At 36.4% G+C, this 26,737-nt stretch overlaps 2 protein-coding genes across 9 annotated transcripts in view; one reads left to right on the top strand and one right to left on the bottom strand.

Moving 5' to 3' along the window:
- Positions 1–26,737, bottom strand: part of LOC127859396 (membrane progestin receptor gamma-like) — a 418,822-nt gene that overhangs the window by 327,188 nt on the left and 64,897 nt on the right. Inside the window, exon 3 of one of the 5 annotated variants that reach the window (XR_008039350.1) lies at positions 13,147–13,162. The exons of 3 other annotated variants lie outside the window; for them this stretch is intronic. The gene's annotated coding sequence lies outside the window, so the exon portion shown is untranslated. Of the gene's footprint in view, positions 1–13,146; positions 13,163–14,321; positions 14,338–26,737 lie in introns of those variants that run through there. One more of the 5 variants, XR_008039349.1, reaches the window with a different exon arrangement.
- The window catches only part of LOC127859391 (TBC1 domain family member 5-like), a 76,055-nt gene that overhangs the window by 40,435 nt on the left and 8,883 nt on the right, over positions 1–26,737 (top strand). Inside the window, exons 8-17 of one of the 4 annotated variants that reach the window (XM_052396746.1) lie at positions 970–1,072; positions 3,684–3,772; positions 8,671–8,691; positions 12,908–12,958; positions 14,557–14,626; positions 17,822–17,994; positions 18,529–18,671; positions 23,004–23,110; positions 23,524–23,599; positions 26,265–26,429. In XM_052396746.1, the coding sequence (XP_052252706.1) occupies positions 970–1,072; positions 3,684–3,772; positions 8,671–8,691; positions 12,908–12,958; positions 14,557–14,626; positions 17,822–17,994; positions 18,529–18,671; positions 23,004–23,110; positions 23,524–23,599; positions 26,265–26,429 (998 nt within the window). The remainder of the gene's footprint in view (positions 1–969; positions 1,073–3,683; positions 3,773–8,670; positions 8,692–12,907; positions 12,959–14,556; positions 14,627–17,821; positions 17,995–18,528; positions 18,672–23,003; positions 23,111–23,523; positions 23,600–26,264; positions 26,430–26,737) is intronic. The other 3 variants (XM_052396747.1, XM_052396748.1, XM_052396749.1) reach the window with 3 other exon arrangements.

Here is a 26,737-nt window from a genome sequence, read left to right as displayed (position 1 = left end):
ATTGATTTCTCTGACAAGTTGGAAAATTGCTCAGATCAGTGAAACACACTTTAGCTCACCTGATTGCTCAGGTGAGGTTTTAAGATTGGTCTTTGTCCGCTGTCTGTTCATCCACATTGAATGTAAACACTCTATCATTCACATTTCTCAAGCATTCCTTATCAAAGTTGCTAAAAGATCTCTGTCAAGTCTGATAATGAGCAAAATCAATTAATTAATGCCATAATTATTGCCCTTAGGCTGTTCAAATTTTCATTATATTATACAAAATCCTTGTAAACACTCTAGAGGTCACAATTTTGTTTCAGATTTTATGAATCTTGGTCATAACATTTATTTTTGTAAGCAAATTTTGATGTTTGGTAAGGGGGGTCAACTCAAAATATAGGTAACCAGGTCAAATCTTACACAAACAAAAACACTCCATATGCCAGAGTTTTGGTTCAATAATGATGAAACTTGACCAGGATGCTTGTCTGGACAATATCTAGGTAAAGTTTGACATATGGTAAAGATTGAATAAACCAACTCCTCTCAGGTGATTGAATTAATCGACTCCTCTCAGGTGAGCGAACTAGGGCCCTCTTGTCCCTCTTGTCTTGATTTTGGGAAAGGTTCTGGCCTTCCATTTTTATTTTTAGGAAACAAAATATCGACAAAAACTAAGAAAGAGGAAAAAATTTCATAAAGTAAGCTTGAAATTTTGGGAAAATTGCATCATTTTTAAGAAATTCTCTATGGGGAAGGGTCCTCTCTAGGGAGAAGGTTCCTTAGGGCCCGTACGTAAGAAGGAAAAAAAGCCCGGGACATATAAAAAATCCTCTGAAGCAAAGCACAAACACCAGCAATAAATAATATATACAACAGACATCAAGTCCCTGTATGATACCATAGAGAAGACTTCAAATAATGGAGGGATACTGTGTGCGGTGCATGCCTTGTATGTTTTGTTGTGTTGCATTGTTGTAGTTTTCCTGAGATCCAGTTTTATCGGGACGATGGTGTACGTGAGATGATGATTAATATTCTCTTTTGTTACGCACGAGATCACCCGGAACTCTCATATCGCCAGGTCGGTAAAATAACGCTTCAATATGCAGTATAATAAATCCTGTCTCAGGGATATCAATTGAAGCAGAATCCTGCTTTTTATGTCCCCCACCACTATAGTGATGGGGGACATATTGTTTTTGCCCTGTCTGTTGGTTGGTCTGTTGGTCTGTTGGTTGGTTTGCGCCAACTTTAACATTTGCAATAACTTTTGCAATATTGAAGATAGCAACTTGATATTTGGCATGCATGTGTATCTCATGGAGCTGCACATTTTGAGTGGTGAAAGGTCAAGGTCATCCTTCAAGGTCAAAGGTAAAAAAAAGTCAAAGCGGCGCAGAAGGGGACATAGTGTTTCTGACAAACACATTTCTTTTTGATACAAGCATTTTGCAATTTGTCACGTTTGACAATTATCATTTTTGCATCATTTTGATGTAAATGTTACCATGAAACTGACATAAAATTTATGTTTTATAATACAAAAAGTTGGCTTTTAGTTTAGCAAGATTTACTAACAGTTATCCATAGCAATATTTGTAGATTAATCAAATAATATTCTATAAACAAAATATCCAGTTTTAAGTATTTTGACCTCTGAAAAGTTCATTTTACCTCTGAAAATTTCAAGCAAAGGGTCATTTGACCCCTGGTTTTCAAAAACTATTGAAATTCCTGTCGTCTTATGAAAAACCTAAGCTAATTTGCAGTATTGTATATTGTTTGGTCATGCAAAAATGGGTCTTATGTCATATGCGCCCAGCAAAGCTTCAGACCAGGGGTTATTGTGTCTGCTATAAAGTCATGCAGGCTATGCTGGCTGCATATGGTGTGATAAGGGTCTTTTTTTCTCAAATGTTTTTACTCAACGAATAACTGAATGATATTTGTTTTGATTTCAGGGGAAATAACTTGTTAGATTTTGTCAGTAAAAGTAGACCATTTATATTTGCATGATAAAACACATTACCTTTTTATGCCCCCGGATGGAAAGATCGGGGGTATATTGTTTTTGGCCTGTCTGTCTGTCATTCATTCATGGTGTGTGTCCCAAAACTTTAACCTTGGTTAAAGTTTTGCAATAATTTTTGCATTATTGACGATAGCAACTTGATATTTGTCATGCATGTGTATCTCATGGAGCTGCACATTTTGAGTGGTAAAATGTCAAGGTCATCCTTCAAGGTCAAAGGTCAAATATATGGCTTCAAAGCGGGGCAATAGGGGGCATTGTGTTTCTGACAAACACATCTCTTGTTATATTTTCAAAGTAGTTTTAAGTTTGTTTTATTTTCTATGTAATGTTTTAATTGTGTTCAGAAATAATCATTGAAGTGACATGTTATTTGGGAATTAAAATTTGCCATAGATTTTAATTTTGGGGCTAGCTAGCTGGCCCAATTCTAGTTATCTGATATTTTCTTTCCCCAGGTTTGTGTTGAATACAGACAGGTGTATTTAACAAGGCTTAGAAAACCTAAGCCTTAAGCTTTGGCGAGTGGTTAAGGTCTTTAATTTATAAACTTAATTTACATTTTTCTCTCGTAACCACTTAATAAATAAAATAATATCACAGTACCAGTGAGTTTTCTGTTGTCAACAATGTTCAAATGCACCAAAATTATCAGATGGTTTGTTTCAATTTTAATTATGCACGTTTGATGGTGAGGTAAAATTCTAAAATGCATTGTGGTGTAGGGCCTGGACAGAGTGAAAAGCAAGATGAGTGCATTCACTGTGACTAATTATGGTGTGTTTTTTTTTTATATAATGTATGATGAAGGACCATACTTAAAAAGTATAACTTATAAATTGATATAATTTTGATATTTATTAATTATTATCAAAATTGTTGGTAAATTAAAGAATTTGGACAATTATATACAACTAAAAAAAGTAAGAATTTAACTTTATATTTCAAATCACAAAATAAAAAAAAAGTATCCCACACTGAGCAAATATAGCGATATTTCCTGTAATTAATTCTCCACAGAGCATTTATTAAATGAATTTAAAGAAAATGTCTTTTGATCCAGATTTTGTTATGAATGATGGAATGATAATCTGTTTTGCTATCAACAATAAATTTTTCAAGCAGATATTCAGGGGGTTGGTGCATGCTTAATTGTGCAGTTTGTGTTAGATAGTCCGTAAATGCCATGGAAATTAATGTGTATATGGTTTTGTTTGTTGTGGACTAAGGATGTATAGTGGTAGTTTATTGTTGTACTTTTATATTGAAACTTTAAGTGTTTAACATTACAAGTTTTGGTTAACATGCAAATTTATTTAGGTTTTAAATTCCTAATTATATTAATAAATGTTTTACAGCAAAGCAAAAGGATTGAATCATTTAAAAGTAATTTTTTTACACACAAGACAAGAAATGCCCATTTCCAAAAATTAAGAAGTGTAAGAGAATGATTTCTGCTTTGTAACTCAAACATTTCAGATGATATAAAGAAACTGGAGGATGATTATTTTATCTCTTTTATTTTTTTATTTTATTAAATTAATCACAAGACAGTATAATAACTCACATTATATTTAATATTGGTTGAAAATAGTAATTTATTTTATATTATTTACCATTTGTTGTGTTTAGTATAAAATTTGATTTCTCTATTCGCCAGGGTATGCACGAGTTACTCGCGCCGATGATTTTTGTGCTGCACTGCGACCACCAGGCTTTCCTGCATGCTTCTGAGATGGAGTCGCTAGAGTAAGTGAACCTTATAAGCAATTAAACCCATGCTTAAAATTTTGCTCGTTATATATATCTATTGCTTTGAATGTTTTCTCCTTATTCAATCAATTTGAAGTTAACTAGCTAAGGGAAGTACTTTTTGTTTGAATTCCATCAAGATGATTACCAAACCTTCTACTTACCTCTGCTACTGAGTCAGTTAAAATGTTTAGATTTTATGTTTTATTTCAACAGTTGTTATACCCCCAACGGGTGAATGATAACTATAAAATAGTCTGTCCTTGTGTTGGTCTGTCAGTCTGTCTAGCTTCTTCTGCCAATCATAACTCAAGAAGTATTGAAGCAACAATTTTATTGCCCAATTGGAAAAAGTACTGGTACCAGCCCAATTGGGAAAAATTAGTGCGAAAAAACCTGAAATTGGGAAAATTCGCGTTGTGAAGTCTTCATGTTGGGAATTTGCTGTTTTTTAATTTTGCTCCCAAAAACTTTAAAATTGATAACTAAGTGTTGTCAAGTTGTCAATATTATATTTACTTAGGTTCAAGCCATATAGCTGCATAGGGAAACTAATTAAATGTTGCATTTTACTTAAATTTGTATTTTATTTTATTTTTAAAACCTTCAATTGGGATTTTTTTGACAGCAATATTGGGAAATTTGTGGGTTTTTTCTTATTTGAAAAGTGCCATTTTCCAGTAATTTATAAAGAAGGTAAAAATTGCTTTGAAGGGATTGAAATGGACGTGTACATGCATGTAATTATAGAGTACATATAGCAAACTGTGAAATTACAGCTACTATATTGGGAGAGAATTCTTGTTCTTATTCACTAATAGAAGAAAACAATTATAAACATAAAAGGATTAATCCTTATAATGCGGGAACCGAATTTTTAAGGCCTTTGCAAACAGTTTGGATCCAGATGAGACGCCACAGAACGTGGCGTCTCATCAGGATCCAAACTGTTTGCTATTCTAATAGTATTCTTTGAAAAAAATGGAAGAAAATGCGAATTTTAGAAATTCAGCAGACGACATTTTAGCAGACAACAAATTTCCCAGCATGCAATGGGTTAATAGTGTGTTCACTGGGTTGGAATGGTCAATGCAAAATGCATTATAAACAGTGCTCACGCTGCTGCCAGACATTATCGCCAATGGCGATTATTTTATCAAACTGGCTATTATTTCTTAAAATTGTCTAGAAAAAATGGCGATTATTTTATCCGCCTACATAAAAAAACAAATTGCCACTAAATGTTGTCCGGCGATTGCGAAACGCCTGCAAATCGGGCCATCAAGCAGGAAAAATCGATAACGAGATTACCTGTGTACACACTCGACCCTGTGTATTGTCATACACGCGTCAATAACTTCTGCGACATTGTGGCCTAGAGCATTTTTCTCAATCAGTGTCCGACAGCAGTGATATATTTCGGAAAAAACGTCTTTAATCTCCCTGTGCTTTACCAATTATCGGTAACTGTTAGATCTTTGTTAATTTTTCGCCAATTATTATTTAATAGTCATTATTGAAAATCGCCGCTAATATTGTTGGCTGGTTTTGTTTTGCACGCCGTTTATTCTGCAATTAGATTACGTTGAACATTGCTTGATGAAATAATTATTTAATCGCCATCAACTAATTATCCCCGTAATTACCGATGTTTGTCGTCTGCTTTAACATGATTCCAATTTTTAACCAGGTTACCTGGTTTTCCCAATTCAAAGGGACCCGGCATATGCCATGGTCAGCTAATTTTAACGAAACACGTGTTTGAAATTACACTAAGGTGGTGTATTTTAACTCACGCGCTGTGACGTTAATTGATGTAAACATGATCGGCATTGCGAAAGTGTTATTTTTGGAATAAATCATTTACAATTGATATTGGCCTCTGCCTACAATATTGCGGCCGATGGCAAACGCCGTATTAAGAAATAAAGTATTCGAACAATATGCACATTTTAGATTATGCATATTAATATTTTATATTATGCATATTTTATGTGCAAAACGCGTACAATTTTTCGGATTACCGTTTTCGGATACTGTATTTTTTTCGTCCATTATGATTTATTTTCGAAGTTCATAACAGCAAAAATAGAATGACGAATACACATGCCATGATACGGAAGGTGTGGTTTATAATATTTCGAGTATTCACCAAAAATTGCAATTGGAAAAACTATAAAAAATAGTATAATTAGTGCTCTGGGTGGGTTGGGGCCTCTGCCCTTAATTCTTATGTGTATGTAACTGTAGCTGAGATCTGGTTTGTTAAGTCACACCCACAACATTGATTGTATTCTTTATTGCAAAGCCATGATAATATTTTATAAGAAAATGACACACTGATATTATGCTTGTTTTTGAGTATATATATATATATTATAACTTAAATCAATAGATATACATTTAATAAAACATAGATAAAATGAGATTCATGGTTTTTTCTTTCTTTTTGCCTTCAGTACCGTTTTGCGAAAAAGTCCGCATATGTTTTGGCTATTATTTTTTTAAGGAAAAAAAATATGGCTATTATTTTCTGAAGGCCAGAGTGAGCACTGATAAAGGTATTTAAATAAAACTGTGCACATTGATATAAATCATAATAAGAAAGTGCACAATACAATAACAATAACTCACTCATCTCTTCTTTTTGAGTTATTATCCTTTTCTTATTTTTGGTCATTTTATTTGATTTATGCATCATCATTCATGTTGTTTTAACATTGTTGTTGAATTTAAATCTTTTACTGGTTAGCGAGTATTTCTTGGATGAAATATAGGTTTTTTTTGCAGAATAAATTCCTTAAAAATAACATATACGGCATGAAAATTTGACAGATACATCCTTTGTGCGTCATCTATAAGCGAATGAAAACAAAACATTTGTTTGATGTAGGCATGCGTAAAAAGGAGGTAAGTTCCACTGTACAGGGGTATTTTTCAAACATTTTTGTAATTCGAGTAATTGGAAACAAATCAGAGTTTAAATGATGTAAATATCAACATAATCTGGTGGTGCAATATGTCGTCTTCTGCGCATGTTAATATAGTTATAATTTGTTTACAATATCAGTGCAAACAACAATCTATAAATAAACATATTTATTATGCTCCCCCAAAATTTATTTTGGGGGAAGCATATAGTCGCCGCTTCGTCTGTCCGTCCGTTCGTCTGTCCGTCTGTCCGTCCGTGCACAATTTTTGTCTGGGCTATTTCTCAGCAACTAATGACCAGAATTCAATGAAACTTTATGGGAAGCTTCACTACCAAGAGGAGATGTGCATATTATCAGTGGGTTCTGGTCGGATGATTTTTCACAGAGTTATTGCGCTTTGAAATTTTCCATTTACTGTACATATAGTGCAATTCTTGTCTGGGCTATTTCTTAGCAACTAATGACCAGAATTCAATGAAACATTATGGGAAGCTTCACGACCAAGAGGAGATGTGCATATTATCAGCGGGTTCTGGTCGGATGATTTTTCACAGAGTTATGGCCATTTGAAATTATCTATAAAAAATTATTGTCCCCCCAACTACTGTGCCCTCAAGACGTTTCCTTTTATCTGAATATAAAGTGCAATATTGTGACCAAAAAAAACTTTGGGGAGCATCACCCGTCTCCTACGGTTTCTTGTTTGTAAATAGTTGTTCAAACAAGAATATCAACCAGGGTATAATGTTAAATGAGATTTGTTTCGATTTCATTAAAATGTTAACTAGGTGCATTTTGCTAGGAATTCGTATATTTGTATACAACCAAGTTTGTCAAGTTTAAATGTAAAAAAATCAATAATTTTAACCACATCAGTGTTTGGTAAAATAAGAGGTTGAAAAATATTTGAGATATGCTAAATTGTAGGAGAGGAACAAAAATCTCAAGTGCACATGTTCGGTTTCATTGAAAGGATTTCTTTAACACATGTTTGTGCGATTAATAGCCCCAGCGTGGAGGTCACATGTTATTGCGACCAACTTTGTTAAAAATGCATTTTTTTACAAAAATATTTGCCTTTTAGTGAATTATTTTCTGCTGTCAATTTAAAAAAAATAAAGGTGTGTCAGAATGTCAATAAGCAAGTTGTGTTAAAGCTGTGAAATACACCAAATAAATCGAACGCCAATAAATACTGCTGTCTGACAAATACTTGCTAACAAGTATAGGGCAAATCAAATTGGCAAGTGATCTAAGCCATTGTAATGTTTTGTGACAAACTAAAATACTGTGAGGGTTCTTTGATAATTACTGTATTTGTGCAATTTAAACCCTTTCCCACTCAGATCCAAAGTGGAAATAGCTATGTGCAAACAGCATAGAACCAGAACAGACTGTGAGTAACTCGCAGTCGCAGTGTTCAGGTTTTATGCTGTTTGCTGCTTATCAGTATCTGAGGTTTAGAGATGAAGCCTTAAAAACTTGAATATAGTAAGAGGGTCTGATATTAAATATAACTTTCTTAGGCTCTACAAATGCGTGAAAATACGTATCTAAGAGGAAAAGGGTTAATCTATCATTTGGCTGTGATGTGCATTTCTCTTTTATTGGTATTTGTGGGTGATTACAGTTTTGTCTGCATTCTAACTTCAACATGACAAATCATCCAATAAAGGAAAGCACACAGGTTTCATTGAGGTCTAATGTCTAATGGAGAATGCTCTCAAGGGAAATTTGCCAATTATGCTACCAATGGCCAACATTGCCTGCCTGCATTGAAATAGCTCTCACTTCTGATGCATCACATGTTGCTGTTTGCTTTTCCAGCAAATGCTTTGTGTTGCCTTAGCATCTTAGGCATTATACAGCAAAATTGCTGTAGGATAGAAATCTATTTTGGGAAAATCACTCAATGTTCAGACCTTCATTTATAGTATTATAGCTTGTGCTGTCTTTTAACAGGGAGATAGAGCCTTCCTCGCGGTAAGATTGGGTGACAGGATTTGCATTATTGTGACACACAGCTTTGTTTCTATTTGCTTATTTATACAGATTTTATTTAAAACTTATTTTAGCTCATCTATTTTTTGAAAAAAAATTATGAGCTATTGTCATCACATTGGCGTCGGCGTCGGCGTCCGGTTAAGTTTTGCGTTTAGGTCCACTTTTCTCAGAAAGTATCAATGCTATTGCATTCAAACTTGGTACACTTACTTACTATCATGAGGGGACTGGACAGGCAAAGTTAGATAACTCTGGCATGCATTTTGACTGAATTATGTGCCCTTTTTATACTTAGAAAATTAAAAATTTTGGTTAAGTTTTGCATTTAGGTCCACTTTTTTCAGAAAGTATCAATGCTATTGCATTCAAACTTGGTACACTTACTTACTATCATGAGGGGACTGGGCACGCAAAGTTAGATAACTCTGGCGTGCATTTTGACAGAATTATGTGCCCTTTTTATACTTAGAAAATTGAAAATTTTGGTTAAGTTTTGTGTTAAGGTCCATTTTATTCCTTAAGTATCAAAGCTATTGCTTTCATACTTGCAACACTTACTAACTACCGTAAGGGGACTGTGCAGGCAAAGTTATGTAACTCTGACTGGCATTTGGACGGAATTATGGGCCCTTTATACTTAGAAAATTTAAAGTTTGGTTAAGTTTTGTGTTTTGGTCCACTTTACCCCTCAAGTATCATAGATATTGCTATCATACTTGGAACACTCGCAAACTATCATAAGGGTACAGTAAAAGGACAAGTTGCATAACTCTGGATGTCATTTTTACGGAATTATGGCCCTTTTTTGACTTAGTAACTTTGAATATATGGTTAAATTTTGTGTTTCGATCCACTTTACTTCTTAAGTATCAAGGCTATTGCTTTCAAACTTCAAATACTTTCATGCTATCATGAGGTTACTGTACCTGGCAAGTTGAATTTTACCTTGACCTTTGAATGACCTTGACTCTCAAGGTCAAATTATTAAATTTCTCTAAAATTGCCATAACTTCTTTATTTATGATTAGATTTGATTGATACTTTGACAAAACTACTCTTACCTGACATACCACAATAGACTCCACCCAAACCATTGCCCGTGCCCCCCCCCCCCCAACCCCCCCCCCTATTTTTTTTTTTTTTTTTTTTTAAGATCATCTCACAAATGACCACCACACCCTCACACTATACCCCCCCCCCCACCCCACCCCCTCCCCAATTTTTTTTTTAAACGGTTAAAAAACAAAACTATTTATTTTGATTAATTTATGTTTTAAATACCGCCCAACCATCGCACCCAAGAATCCCCCCCCCACCCCCCCCCCCCCTCCCCCCACCCGAATCCCCCCCCCCCCTATTTTTTTTTTTTTTTTTTTTTTAAGATCATCTCACAAATTACCACCCCCCCCCCCCCCCCCCCCCCCCCCGATTTTTTTTTCCTTTTTTCCTTTTTTTCGCATTTTTGGAAGAAAATGTAATAAATGTCCACACCCCCACACAATGCACCGCTCTTCACTCCACCCCTCCCTCCTTTGTGATTGAAAATGAGAGTCCCTTCACCTTTAAAAAGAAAATAGATGAGCGATCTGCACCCGCAAGGCGGTGCTCTTGTTTTTAAATTATATTTTAGCTTGATTGCATGGAAAACATTGGTTTTAATGAGAATAGGTTTAGTCTGTGTCATGAGTAATTGGTATCTTAGATAAGCACGTTTAGAGTGGGGATCAAGCCGGGGACCTTTTATTTGATAGGTAGACACTTCATCCACTATGGCACTGCCATGTCAGTTTTAGGTTAAATATGCATAACAGAGGGAATAGCAGCTTTGTAGATGTGTTTTATGCTCTTTATAAAGCTGGTGTACAGTAATTCAATATAGTTTATAATTGATTCATAGTTAGTGTAATGTGTCACTTATACATAACCAAGAACCCAAAATGCAGGGAGATAACCCTAAGCTTCTGATTAACTCCGTGGAGACAATAACACGCAGATACTTCTTGATGGCAATAATTACTCCAAGGTACTTGTTGATGGAGATAATAACCCCAGTGCCCCAGATAATTATTTGGGAAATAGGGTTTTCACCCATTGATTAAAAAAAAGTGGGTGATTTCGGTCTTGAAATAGGGTGAAATGAGTTACAAAAATTCATACCTTAAAATCATTGCTGCTTTCCCCGTTGAATAAAAGCCAATCTTCGTCACTTCAACGTATCCATTCAGATTCAGATTACATGTACTTCTGTTGAAGCTGCACACTTGTATTGATTCAATAAAACTATAAACTATTATAATTCACTTTAATGAACTGATGTTTCATTACATCTTTAATTCTTGAAACTGTCCATAATATAAATTTTAAACTTAAAAAAATTGATAACATGTATGATTTGTCACTTAATGGCTCTTGCTTTCTTGGTTAAAAAAGTTTGCGATCTATTGATTTTTTGGCGCAACAATCGCGGACGTCTTTTGACCTCTCTTAGACATTTTTATTTTGCATTGTTATAGAAACTGAAAGTACAGACGTTTTACAAATACATGCACAATGTGGATTAAATCAGATTGAAAACGCATGTATGTCGTAAATAGTTTGGTCAGATGCTGTAATTAACTATGAAATCTAGTCCACAGAGCGTTTGAATAGCTTTGACTGTTTTCCTGCTCCTTCATCCAGACGTCGCATTACTATAATGATTGCAAAGAGGATATACCGAAAATGAGCAAAGAATTAATTAATTTTCAATTGGAGCTATTGTATCGTACGCATCGAATTTTAGGAATTTGCGTAAAAGTCAAATTGGTTGCGTTTTCAATACGCATGATATTGTATTTCTATGCGTTTTTAAACATTTTAATAGGGTGAAAGACGCAGATACGCAGCTTAGCTGGGGCACTGTAACCCCTAGCTACTTGTTAGTTTAAACCTATTTATTTAAGCTTGATTGCATAGAAAGCCTAAGACTTATTTGAAATGCTCTCAAGTCCGTTTCCTGGGACTAGAACCAGTACTTGGTGTCTATGGGGGAGATCCAAAGAACGCTCCCACAGTGGTGATCGAACCCGTGACCACCCGATCGCTAAGCGGTCACCATATCCACTACGCCATGGCGATCTCTGTTGACTTGTTGACAATTATAATAATCCAATCAACTTGTTGACTGAGATAATAACACGAAGCTACTTGCTGACAGTGATAATACCTCCATGCTTCTTGTTGATGGAGATAATTACCTTAAACTATGTGTTGATCGAGATAATAACACGAAGCTACTTGTTGACAGAGATAATAACCCCAAGCAACTTGTTGACAATTATAATAACTCCAATTGATTTGTTGACGGAGATAATAACCCCAAGCAACTTGTTGACAGAGATAATATCCCCAAGCAACTTGTTGACAATTACAATAACTCCAATTGATTTGTTTACCTCAGCTTCATGTGGACAATGACTCCAAGCTACTTCTTGACCAAGATAATACCCCAAGCTATGTGTTGACCAAGATAATTACCCTAACTATGTTTTGACCGAGATAATAATTGCAACCAATGGTTGGCTTGTTTAACTGAAGTGTATTTTGCATTTATTAGTCAGTAAATTAGCTGCAACAAGGCTAGATTTTGTGTGAATACCATAATAATGTAATAAAGCAGCATGCAAGTATTGGTGGGGTTAACCCTTGTATATTATTCTGGTGCCGTGTTATGGGTACAACTGTAAACATAATTTGATTAATATACACACTAGCTAACACTATACACTGTATAATTATTTTCTTATTTCACCAGTATACTCTTATATTCCAAAATAGTTTTAATACAACTGATATACTTTATACTGTTAAATAGACATTTCACAGTTATACTCTTATTTATCAACATATTTTTTCAACATTTGAAATACTTTATAGTGTTAATTTCTCTGTTACTATGAATTAAACAGCATTATTGCTCTATTCAAATGATTGTGGAATGGCTTTGTTTAACGCCATTCGTTGACAAAAGCTTCAGAGTTCACGAGGTGTCAATTTAGTTTGCCAGTTTACAACTGTATTGCTTCTATTAAATCAAAGTGTCCTAAATGACTTAAATTATTTCCTTTAACCCTTGTACACAGATTGTCAAAGATGACACATTTTTTGTTCAATTTTTTGTTCATAGTTTTTTTAAATCAAACCATTTCTTTTTCAGTGAGAGGATCAGGTGTGTGTTGGACCCCAAGTATTTGGAGCATGACGCATAGTGAGTAACTTGACTGGCATTGAGTAACATTGCGCATCGTTCTGGGAAAACAGGGCTTAATCCTTTACCCCTAAGATACGTTTTTATACGCTTTGTAGTCACTTTGAAAGTTAAATTTCATTTAAGATCTTTCTAACTAGATTCAAGTTTTAAAGGCTTCATTTCCAACCCTCCGATACTGATGAGCAGCAAACAGCATAAAACCTGAACAGACTTACAGGCTGTTCTTGTTTTATGCTGTTTGAACATAGCCATTTTCACTTTTCGAGAAAGGGTTAAAGCATATGGGTTAAGAGTCATCCCAGATTAGCAGTCTGCAAGGGTAATCAGGGACGACTTTTTCTGGCTTAACTGGATTTTTGTAAAGAAGATAATTCTTTTAAACAAAAAAATCCATAAAAGTGAAAAGTGTCCATGCAATTAAACCAGTTCTTCTAAAACAAGGATCATATATTTTTTGCTGAAGTGTAATTGAACTTTTTTGTGACGAATTTGGCTCTATCTGTGTTAGCATTTTCTGAATTCTAAATTGACCAAGGCATCCTGTTGCTTCCTCCATCACTTTGTCACATTGTTGTCATCTTGTGAAGATATGTGGCACAATATGTGTGGTTTGTAGTTCAATGTCAATAACAAATTTTTATTAAAACATCATCAAAAGACTAAAAAATTATACCACAATTAATCCATATAGATATCAAAGAACACTACAAAGAACAACATTACAAAGCCTTAATGTATGAAAGTCCTTTTGTAGCTCCCCAAATTAAACATGCTGTTATGTCAAATGTTTGTTTAGATAAATCGAATGCACATGGACCTGAATAAACTGGTGTAATTCATTCATGAACAAAATTGAATACAATTATACAAAACAATGAAATGATTTACTTTATCCTAAATGTTAATGAGTTTAATGTTAATGTTTCTGAGCAAAAATATCTAACGTATACTACTTGATCAATTATTTTTTGTAAACTTAAGATACAATAGCTTCAATTTTTGCATTTTCTTTGTGTTATATAGCATATTTATACAGAAAAAAAACAACATAATACTTCACAACAAAGCAGAGAAAGCTTTTGAAGACAGTTGAGTGGATCAAAGGGTGCATAGTACTTTTACTGGGGCATTTCTCACACATGTGTACCTTTGAATCAGATGTTGATACAAATGTGTGTTAAGTTTTAAGGTGCAAATACAGACAGCCTTATTAAGCACTTGTCATATACTCATGTTACCACCTTAGATACGTATTTTGACACATTTGTAGTCCCTTAGAAAGTTATATTTAATTTAAGACCTTTCTAACTAGATTCAAGTGTTTAAGGCTTCAATTCCAACATTTAGATACTGATGAGCAGCAAACAGCATAAAACCTGAACAGACTGAGTTGCTTGCAGGCTGTTCTGGTTTTATGCTGTTTGCACATAGAAATTTTCACTGTGCTTCTAAGTGGGAAAGGGTTAAAGGAACAATTATTATTGAAACTGAGTTGCACATCTTGTTTGGTAATTTAAATACTTCGCCTTCAATTATAGAAATAAAAAATGAAATCATGTTGTCTACCTGAAGTTATGTACTGTGTCGTATTTCAGCGCCATGTTTGCTCAGGTGATGCAGACAGTTGAGCCCTGGTATGTCTCCAAAGAAGTCTACCCAACCAAGGTGAAGTATCACTGATACTTTTGTGGGGAGTCATCATGTCATGTAGCATTTGTTCATCCAGAATTTGTTCTGGACTGGCTGTTTTCTCAAAAACTTAAAACAGTGTATTGTGTGGAATCGGAATAAGACATCAAACTTGGAATGGCTTTGTTTAGTGAAATATTTTGCTTCACAACACAACACAGTTTCTTTCTTGTATTTGAACTTTGTCCATGCATGGTATGGAATGAGTTTTCAAGGGGATGATGAACTGTGTCTGTGCATGGTATGGACTGAGTTTTCAAGGGGATGATGAACTGTGTCTGTACATGGTATGGAATGAGTTTTCAAGGGGATGATGAACTGTGTCTGTGTATGGTATGGAATGAGTTTTCAAGGGGATGCTGAACTGTGTCTGTGCATGTTATGGATTCAGTTTTCAAGGGGATGATGAATTGTGTCTGTGCATGGTATGGAATTAGTTTTCAAGGGGATGATGACTGTGTCTGTGCATGGTATGGAATCAGTTTTCAAGGGGATGATAAACTGTGTCCATGCTTGGTATGGAATGAGTTTTCAAGGGGATGATGAACTGTGTCTGTGCATGTCATGGAATCAGTTTTTAAGGGGATGATGACTGTGTCTGTGCATGTTATGGAATCAGTTTTTTCAAGGGGATGATGAACTGTGTCTGTGCATGGTATGGAATGAGTTTCCAAGGGGATGATGACTGTGTCTGTGCATGTTACGGAATCAGTTTTCAGGGGGACGATGACTGTGTCTGTGCATGGTATGGAATCAGTTTTCAAGGGGATGATGAACTGTGTCTGTGCATGTTATGAAATCAGTTTTCAAGGGGATGATGAACTGTGTCTGTGCATGTTATGGAATCAGTTTTCAAGGGGATGATGAACTGTGTCTGTGCATGGTATGGAATCAGTTTTCAAGGGGATGATGACTGTGTCTGTGCATGGTATGGAATCAGTTTTCAAGGGGATGATGAACTGTGTCTGTGCATGTTATGGAATCAGTTTTCAAGGGGACGATGAACTGTGTCTGTGCATGGTATGTAATCAGTTTTCAAGGAGATGATGACTGTGTCTGTGCATGTTATGGAATCAGTTTTCAAGGGGATGATGAACTGTGTCTGTGCATGTTATGGAATCAGTTTTCAAGGGGATGATGAACTGTGTCTGTGCATGGTATGGAATCAGTTTTCAGGGGGACGATGACTGTGTCTGTGCATGGTATGGAATCAGTTTTCAAGGGGATGATGAACTGTGTCTGTGCATGTTATGAAATCAGTTTTCAAGGGGATGATGAACTGTGTCTGTGCATGTTATGGAATCAGTTTTCAAGGGGATGATGAACTGTGTCTGTGCATGGTATGGAATCAGTTTTCAAGGGGATGATGACTGTGTCTGTGCATGGTATGGAATCAGTTTTCAAGGGGATGATGAACTGTGTCTGTGCATGGTATGGAATCAGTTTTCAAGGGGATGATGACTGTGTCTGTGCATGTTATGGAATCAGTTTTCAAGGGGATGATGACTGTGTCTGTGCATGTTATGGAATCAGTTTTCAAGGGGATGATGAACTGTGTCTGTGCATGTTATGGAATCAGTTTTCAAGGGGATGATGACTGTGTCTGTGCATGGTATGGAATCAGTTTTCAAGGGGATGATGACTGTGTCTGTGCATGTCATGGAATCAGTTTTTAAGGGGATGATGACTGTGTCTGTGCATGTTATGGAATCAGTTTTCAAGGGGATGATGAACTGTGTCTGTGCATGTTATGGAATCAGTTTTCAAGGGGATGATGAACTGTGTCTGTGCATGTTATGGAATCAGTTTTCAAGGGGATGATGACTGTGTCTGTGCATGGTATGGAATCAGTTTTCAAGGGGATGATGACTGTGTCTGTGCATGTCATGGAATCAGTTTTTAAGGGGATGATGAACTGTGTCTGTGCATGTTATGGAATCAGTTTTCAAGGGGATGATGAACTGTGTCTGTGCATGTTATGGAATCAGTTTTCAAGGGGATGATGAACTGTGTCTGTGCATGTTATGGAATCAGTTTTTAAGGGGATGATGAACTGTGTCTGTGCATGTTATGGAATCAGTTTTCAAGGGGATGATGAACTGTGTCTGTGCATGTTATGGAATCAGTTTTCAAGGGGATGATGACTGTGTCTGTGCATGTTATGGAATCAGTTTTCAAGGGGATGATGAACTGTGTCTGTGCATGTTATGGAATCAGTTTTCAAGGGGATGATGAACTGTGTCTGTGCATGTTATGGAATCAGTTTTCAAGGGGATGATGAACTGTGTCTGTGCATGTTATGGAATCAGTTTTCAAGGGGATGATGAACTGTGTCTGTGCATGTTATGGAATCAGTTTTCAAGGGGATGATGAACTGTGTCTGTGCATGTTATGGAATCAGTTTTCAGGGGGATGATGAACTGTGTCTGTGCATGTTATGGAATCAGTTTTCAAGGGGATGATGAACTGTGTCTGTGCATGTTATGGAATCAGTTTTCAAGGGGATGATGAACTGTGTCTGTGCATGGTATGGAATCAGTTTTCAAGGGGATGATGAACTGATTATGTTGATGATGAAGGCATGGACACAGTTTTCAAGGGGATGATATATCCAGTTCATCATCCTCAATAAAACTGTCCAGGCATGTCATGAAAACTGTGTCCATGTCTGCATTCATCATCCACATAAAAACTGTCCATGCCATGAATGAAAACTGTGTCTATGCGTTCATCATCCCCTTGAAAACTGATTTCATGCCATGCATGGGCACAGTTAATCCTCCACATGAAAGCTGTGTTCATGCACTGCATGGACACAGTTCAAATACAAGATAGAAACTTTGTTGTAATTTAAACCGCATATATGAGCCGCGGTCTAAAAAAAATGGGCTTAATTCATGTGTGCAAAGTGTCATCCCAGATTAGCCTGTCCTGTCTGCACAGGCTAATCAAGAAACACTTTCCGCTTTTATGAATTTTGTTGTTGTATGGGAGTCCTCTAAATGTAAATCCAATGGAGGCAGAAAGTGTAGTCCCTGATTAGCCTGTTCCATTTGCACAGGCTAATAAATCTTGTATGACACTTGCATTAAGCCCAGATTTCCCACAATAAGACTTTTATCTCTTGTTTGCATGGCCACACTGTTCATTCTTATGACTGCCCTTTTGCAGGCTGATTTAGACCCTACTGCCACTCAGCCGTTTGCCAAGCCCCAGGACTTGAACCCATCCAATGTGATCGTGACCAAACTGACACGTATACAAGACTACCTCCTCAAGAAGGCTGACCACGAGCTGCACGTGCACCTTGAACGACAGGAAATAGCTCCACAGATCTATGGGATGTTAGTTATAATGGAGACCAATAATTATTTGTTGTTTTATCAAATTATAATTTTGTTGATTTTCCCAAAATTAATAAAATCTTACTTCATCAAAATGTTAAGGGCACATGTTGAGTGAAAATGTTTGAATGCATGATAGAATGGCATCATGTTCATTTCACTAAAATCAATTTTGTTTATAAGAAACATATTGTTTTTCTGTTCAAAAGTGCTAAGCACAAATTCAATATAAACATTCCTGTGCGCTTGGTTTAAAGTTGTGTACTTACTCAATTTACTGCAGAGGCATCACATGCTCACCTGTGTAAGATATATGATAAATAATTATCATTCTGTTATTATTTTACAGATAATAATTATGCGTTATGTATATTGGCCACTAAGATGTCTGTTGAAAACAATCTTAGCAAATTTGTGTGTGTGGATATTGGCTTTAAAACTATTATACATTATTTGATTGGATCCACTTCATAAAAAAGAAATTTATGTCATTATTTGTGATTTGCCTGACATGCCCTTTTTGTGATTATCCAGTCGTTGGATACGTCTCCTCTTCGGACGTGAGTTCCCCATGCAGGATCTGCTGGTGCTGTGGGACGCCATATTTGCTGACAGCATCGGCTTTGATCTTGTGGACTATATCTTCGTGGCCATGCTTCTGTACTTGAGGGACCATCGTGAGTAATTTCTGCTTTAACCCTTTTCTTCTCATGAGCAAATTGAAATTTGCATTATAAAAGCTGCATAAAACCAGAACAGCCTGCGAGTAACAAGCAGTCTGTTGAGGGTATATGCTGTTTTCTGCTCATCAGTATCTTAGGATTGGAAATGAAGCCTTTAAAACTTGAATTTATTAAGAAAGTCTTAAATATAATTTTATTCTTATAAATTGCAAATGTGTCAAAGCGTGTTTCTGAGAGGTAAATGGTACATGGTAATAACCTGTCCAAAGATATATCTATTGTTAATATTTAGCATGGAGCTATGGTAGAAATTCACTTCTTCTCAGACATTAAGCACAGCTGACATATCTGATGTATCTCCACTGCTGTCTATTGACTACCCCTCTTGTCTAAGGTGATATAGCTGATGTATCTCCAGTGCTGTCTATAGTCTACCCCTCCTGTCTAAGGTGATATAGCTGATGTATTTCCTGTGCTGTCTATAGTCTACCCCTCTTGTCTAAGGTGATATATCTGATGTATCTCCAGTGCTGTCTATAGTCTACCCCTCCTGTCTAAGGTGATATATCTGATGTATTTCCAGTGCTGTCTATTGACTACCCCTCTTGTCTAAGGTGATACTGTGAAACCATTTATTTTCGACAGCACAAAATTTCGCCATTTTTATAAAAATGACGATTTCGTCAGCACATAAATTCGCCGATTTCTGATTTTGAATTTTAAAAAAATGCGTCAGTCAATATCCGATTTGTGTGTAATACATATTCGCGATCAATCGCAGTTGCGAAAAATCGTGGTACGAATGCGGGAACACACTTGAGAATCACTGCAGGAGGTGGGGCCTGTTTGTGGCCTGTTTGTCACATGCCAATTAACTAGTCTTTTGTTATCAAGGGACAGTAATGGACCCTCATAATATATGCCTTTCACACGTTCATTGTTAACTTTTAACGAGTGTTTGTAACAACGAAGCCAATTGCCAATTAGTCTTATTCTATTATTATAATTGCCATACTGATAACAATTTTATTAAAATGCTGTCGATACTGTTTTAAAACTGTTTGTGTTATACGAAAGAGGTTCCAGATTGTTAAGTGGTTTTTTTTTCAAATAAAATGCTTTTTTATTCTGATATCAACATTCAAATTATGAACTCTATGTGTGTGTTTGTTCTTAAAAAGTAAACTACCGGTATATAGATCTAAATCAAAAATGTCAATAATTTAAAAATAAATAAATTAATACATATAAAATAGTAATAAGTGTGGTTAAACGAAAACATTCAAACAACAAACAGCAATTAAAATAATCTGTATTTATTTGTGATAAATACGCATGTTGATCACACATCGTCATCTTTTCATTTGGTTTATTGTATTTCATCGGCATTCGCTGCGTGATGGCTAATATGCAACACCCCTTAAAAACACAATGCACCTAATGGGTAATAAAGTTATAAACAATTAGCGCTAATTCATTACTATTCTACATAAACGAAGTCAACGCATTCGATACAGCTGTACTGCACACGCGTTTTAAAGAAGTGTAACGTGTCAGTTAAGTACTTTGTGTAATCAACATCCCTATGTGTCAAAACCGGATTAATCTTGATTACGAAACAGCAGTGAATGTGTGCATGGATTATGTTGGAATTTAATGCCTCATGTCTACGGTAAAGTTTTAAAATATTGTTCAACTTAGTGTTTGTTTTTGTTCAAACATAGAGCATGATTGTTCGTTAGGATCTTAAATTCGCCGATCGGTCGACTGACGAAATTTATGAAAATTAATGCCTGACGATTAATAATGGTTTCACAGTATATCTGATATATTTCCAGTGCTGTCTATTGACTACCCCTCCTGTCTAAGGTGATATAGCTGATGTATCTCCAGTGCTGTCTTTTGACTACCCCTCCTGTCTAAGGTGATATAGCTGATGTATTTCCAGTGCTGTCTATTGACTACCCCTCCTGTCTAAGGTGATATAGCTGATGTATCTCCAGTGCTGTCTTTTGACTACCCCTCCTGTCTAAGATTATATATCTGATGTATTTCCAGTGCTGTCTATTGACTACCCCTCCTGTCTATGGTGATATATCTGATGTATCTCCAGTGATGTCTATTGACTACCCCTCTTGTCTAAGGTGACATATCTGATGTATCTCCAGTGCTGTCTATTGACTACCCTTCCTGTCTAAGCTGTCTATTGACTACCCCTCCTGTCTAAGCTGATATATCTGATGTATTCCCAGTGCTGTCTATAGTCTACCCCTCTTGTTTGAGCTGATATATCTGATGTATCTCCAGTGCTGTCTATTGACTACCCCTCCTGTCTAAGCTGATATATTTGATGTATCTCCAGTGCTGTCTATAGACTACCCCTCCTGTCTAAGCTGATATATCTGATGAATTTCCAGTGATGTCTATTGACTACCCCTCCTGTCTAAGGTGATATATCTGGTGTATTCCCAGTGCTGTCTATAGTCTACCCCTCTTGTCTAAGGTGATATATCTGATGTATCTCCAGTGCTGTCTATAGTCTACCCCTCCTGTCTAAGGTGATATATCTGATGTATCTCCAGTGCTATCTATTGACTACCCCTCTTGTCTAAGGTGATATATCTGATGTATCTCCAGTGCTGTCTATAGTCTACCCCTCCTTTCTAAGGTGATATATCTGATGTATCTCCAGTGCTATCTATTAACTACCCCTCCTGTCTAAGGTGATATATCTGATGTATTCCCAGTGCTTTCTATTGACTACACCTCCTGTCTAAGGTGATATATCGGATGTATTCCCAGTGCTGTCTATTGACTACCCCTACTGTCTAAGATGATATATCTGATGTATTTCCTGTGCTGTCTATTGACTACCCCTCCTGTCTAAGCTGATATAGCTGATGTATTCCCAGTGCTGTCTATTGACTACACCTCCTGTCTAAGGTGATATATCTGATGTTCTCCAGTGCTGATTATTGACTACCCCTCCTGTCTAAGGTGATATATCTGATGTATTTCCTGTGCTGTCTATTGACTACCCCTCTTGTCTAAGATGATATATCTGATGTATCTCCAGTGCTGTCTATTGACTACCCCTTCTGTCTAAGCTGATATATCTGGTGTATTCCCAGTGCTGTCTATTGACTACCCCTCTTGTCTAAGGTGATATATCTGATGTATTTCCTGTGCTGTCTATTGACTACCCCTCCGGTCTAAGGTGATATATCTGATGTATGTCCGGTGCTGTCTATTGACTACCCCTCTTGTCTAAGCTGATATATCTGATGTATTCCCAGTGCTGTCTATTGACTACCCCTCCTGTCTAAGGTGATATATCTGATGTATTCCCAGTGTTGTCTATTTACTACCCCTCTTGTCTAAGGTGATATATCTGATGTATCTCCAGTGCTGTCTATTGACTTCACCTCCTGTCTAAGGTGATATATCTGATGTATTTCCAGTGCAGTCTGTTGACTACCCCTCCTGTCTAAGCTGATATATCTGATGTATCTCCAGTGCTGTCTGTTGACTAACCCTCCGATCTAATCACACTGATGTATCTCCAGTGCTGTCTATTGACTACCCCTCCTGTCTGATCACACTGATGTATTTCCAGTGCTGTCTATTGACTACCCCTCCTGTCTGATCACACTGATGTATTTCCAGTGCTGTCTATTGACTACCCCTCCTGTCTAAGGTGATATATCTGATGTATTTCCAGTGCTGTCTATTGACTATCCATCCTGTCTAAGGTGATATATCTGATGTATTTCCAGTGCTGTCTATTAACTTCCCCTCCTGTCTATGGTGATATATCTGATGTATTTCCAGTGCTGTCCATTGACTATCCATCCTGTCTAAGGTGATATATCTGATGTATTTCCAGTGCTGTCTATTGACTACCCCTCCTGTCTAAGCTGATATACCTGATATATTTCCAGTGCTGTCTATTGAGTACCCCTCATGTCTAAGCTGATATACCTGATATATTTCCAGTGCTGTCTATTGACTACCCCTTCTGTCTAAGGTGATATAGCTGATGTATTTCCAGTGCTTTCTATTGACTACCCCTCCTGTCTGAGCTGATATATCTGATATATTTCCTGTGCTTTCTATGGACTACCCCTCTTGTCTAAGCTGATATATCTGATGTATTCCCAGTGCTGTCTATTGACTACCCCTCCTGTCTAAGGTGATATATCTGATGTATTCCCAGTGCTGTCTATAGTCTACCCCTCTTGTCTAAGGTGATATAGCTGATGTATTTCCAGTGCTGTCTATTGACTACCCCTCCTGTCTAGGCTGATATATCTGATGTATTTCCAGTGCTGTCTATTGACTACCCCTCCTGTCTGATCACTCTGATGAGGTACCCACCAGTGGGAGACATTCACTACTTCATAGACAAGGCACGCTACTTGAGAGACCCACATGTGAGTTCATCTGTTTAGACATTGTACAATCATGTAATCCATGTTTATTTAAACAAACCAGAGAGCAGTCACAGATGGATAACAGCTGTGATGTTCAATGGTTTATTGGAAACATGCTGGTTTTTAAAACATTTAATTTACCAATAAGGTGTGCATGTTATATTTTATGTTCATTGTTGTTTTTTCATTTATTTTAAACATGGACAAACAGATTAAAAGATGACTGTTATATGAATGTAATAAACTTAAGACACAGCTAATATAATATATTAAGAAGTTATAATGTAAAATTAATGCTAGTAAGATTCAAAATCCATATTAAATTGAGCTTATATCCATTCCCTCCTGCATTCACCATTCAGATATTGATGTAAATCAATGTTGCGTTTATCTGTATTGTGTGTACATTGCAGCAATTTCCACGCCCTCCAACATACACATACCAGAGTGTTCAAACTGCTGAGAGATTCTCCCCCGCACAGCCGACAGGTATGTCACCAAAGCCTGTGTTTTTTTTCACCATTTTGGGAATTGGGCCGGGTCCTTTTGGAATGGGAAATATCGCGTCCTTTTGCCTTAAGTTGGGAAATTAATGTACAGTTGTTGATTTTATGCTTACAAATACTTTAAAATTGATAATAAAAGTGATTTCAATATTATGTTTTTAAGGTTCAAGTTATAGAGCTAGATTTGGAGATGATTTGACATATTTAGACTTATTAAAAATAATTTTTGTTAACCTTCAATTGAGAATTTTTAGGCCCCATTTGGGAAAAATATATGCTTTTTTTTCTCGGGAATGCGTCTCCCTACCAGACCCAAATTTGAACGAAAAAAACACTGCAAAGCGTGTATTATTTTCATAATAGGCATACTGAGTTATTTGTTAATTAATCCATTCTGTGTGGAAATCCATCTCTGTCGAACAATGAGTTCCTATTTACTGCACTTCATTACAGGTTTATACCAACTAGTTAAACAAAATACTCTATCGATCACATGCAATCTTGTTAACATGACACATCTAAATATAGGTAACTGCATGTGTCATACAGGGATTTAATGTATTGAAGGCTGAATCTGCCTTGTAATCATTGTTGAAGCAATGGTACTGATTTTTGTATTGGTATAACAAAATACATACCTCATACCATAGTGTGTTACAATGCAGTGTTTTTTCTTCTCACCATTTTGGGAACGGGGCCGGGTCCCTTTGGATTGGGAAAATTTGCGGCGTTTTGAATAAAATTGGGAAATTATAAGTGTTGTTGTTGTTTTGCTAACAAATGCTTCAAAATTGAGTATACAAGTGTTTGCAGTATTATATTTACTAAGGTTGAACTGATATGGATGGGACATGAATAAAATACTGAGATCTAAAAAAATGTTGTTGTTTTTTTTAAACCTTCCATTTAAACTTTTTAGCTCACATTTCGGAAAAATATATACTTATTATGCCCCCCTTCGAAGAAGAGGGGGTATATTGCTTTGCTCATGTCGGTCGGTCTGTCGGTCGGTCTGTCGGTCCGTCCACCAGGTGGTTGTCAGATGATAACTCAAGAACGCTTGGGCCTAGGATCATGAAACTTCATAGGTACATTGATCATGACTCGCAGAAGACCCCTATTGATTTTGAGGTCACTAGGTCAAAGGTCACGGTCACGGTGACCTGAAATAGTAAAATAGTTTCCGGATGATTACTCAAGAACGCATACGCCTAGGATCATGAAACTTCATGGGTAGATTGATCATGACTTGCAGATGACCCCTATTGATTTTGAGGTCACTAGGTCAAAGGTCAAGGTCACGGTGACCCGAAATAATAAAATGGTTTCCGGATGATAACTCAAGAACGCATACGCCTAGGATCATGAAACTTCATGGGTAGATTGATCATGACTCGCAGATGACCCCTATTGATTTTGAGGTCACTAGGTCAAAGGTCAAGGTCACGGTGACCCGAAATAGTAAAATTGTTTTCGGATGATAACTCAAGAACGCATACGCCTAGGATCATGAAACTTCATAGGTAGATTGATCATGACTCGCAGATGACCCCTATTGATTTTGAGGTCACAAGGTCAAAGGTCAAGGTCACGGTGACCCGAAATAGTAAAATGATTTTCGGATGATAACTCAAGAACGCTTTTGCCTAGGATCATGACACTTCATAGGTACATTGATCGTGACTCGCAAATGACCCCTATTGATTTTCAGGTAACTAGGTCAAAGGTCAAGGTCACAGTGACAAAAAACGTATTCACACAATGGCTGCCACTACAACGGACAGCCCATTTGAGGGGCATGCATGTTTTACAAACAGCCCTTGTTTCCATTGGGATTGGGGCCGATTATCGGACCCAATTTTGAATGAAAAAAACACTGCAATGCATTGTCAACCATTAAAAAGGTAATGACATTGCCATTCTTGGGTTGACAATACATCATCACCCCTCCATTGGTTGGTTGATAAATATATGAGATTCCATACTTAAAACTGAGTGAAAAAGATTAAATTGTATCACACTAAATATACTTGTATGACATCATGCAGCTTGTGATGCACAAGGCTGAAAATTATCCAATACAAATATTCTCTAATATTTATTCTTTTTTCGCAAAATTTAATTTCCTGAACATCATTTTACAAGCACTTCATTGATGCTTATTGAGTTTAAGGTATCATGATGTCAGTGTTGGTGAGCTATAGAAGGGTAAGGAATGGCTGATAGAATTTTTATCCGTTCTTATAACGTCTTCGTTCATTTTCACAAAACAATAAAATGCAGAAAATTAATGCTCATAAGAGTTATGGATTAAACATATCATGTCTTTTATTATGGAAGGTAATCTAGCTCAATCTGGTTAGTTCTTTTGGTAAAACGCAGGACATTCGTTCAAATCCCTGCCTGTTGACACAAATTGTGCAAAGAATATGCAGGAAATGACTGCTATGGCTGTTTTCCCCCTTCCTCTGAATCAATTAGAGGGGATTTTTGTTACTTGCATAAGTTTGTTCACTAAGTAACAGTAAATGGCTTAAATGCGCAAAGATTGCACAGAAAAAGTGACAGGTAAGTAAAATGACAGAAATGCTATTAAGCAGAAAAAAAATTAACACTGAAAAAAATGTTAACAACTGTTTTCTTGTCAGAAATGGCTCCCTTGAAGCCTAGTAACAGTAGTTCAGGAACGCTGCAGTCCCTTACACGTAAACTGTACTCCACATCACGTCCCAAAACTCTAACAGCCCCTGGGCGACAGAAACTGTCGAAATCCTCTAGCGAACCAATGAATTTGCAGACCGATATCTCGCCAGGTACCTTGGTGTTGTCATGGAACCTGCATGTACTCGTGTTTACTGTACTGGCATGTTTTATTTTGATGTTGTGATTGTAGTGTTTTGCTTACCCACATTGACCATTTGATGAACATCAAGCCATTCAACACATCACCTTACCTTATTTTTAACTTAAGATTGAAATAATTTTGTACTAAGAAGTTTTAAAACAGGCCAGTGGACGGATACTGACGACTTCAAACACAGCGTCTTATTTGCAATCCGATTGAAATCTGTTGATGATTTAATAAGGATTTATTTATTCACACTCACATGTAGTGTATGTT

The sequence above is a fragment of the Dreissena polymorpha genome, chromosome 15 (genome assembly GCF_020536995.1).
Source record: "Dreissena polymorpha isolate Duluth1 chromosome 15, UMN_Dpol_1.0, whole genome shotgun sequence".
Classification (NCBI taxonomy): Eukaryota; Metazoa; Mollusca; class Bivalvia; order Myida; family Dreissenidae; genus Dreissena; species Dreissena polymorpha.
This window is presented reverse-complemented; position numbering and strand designations above follow the sequence as displayed.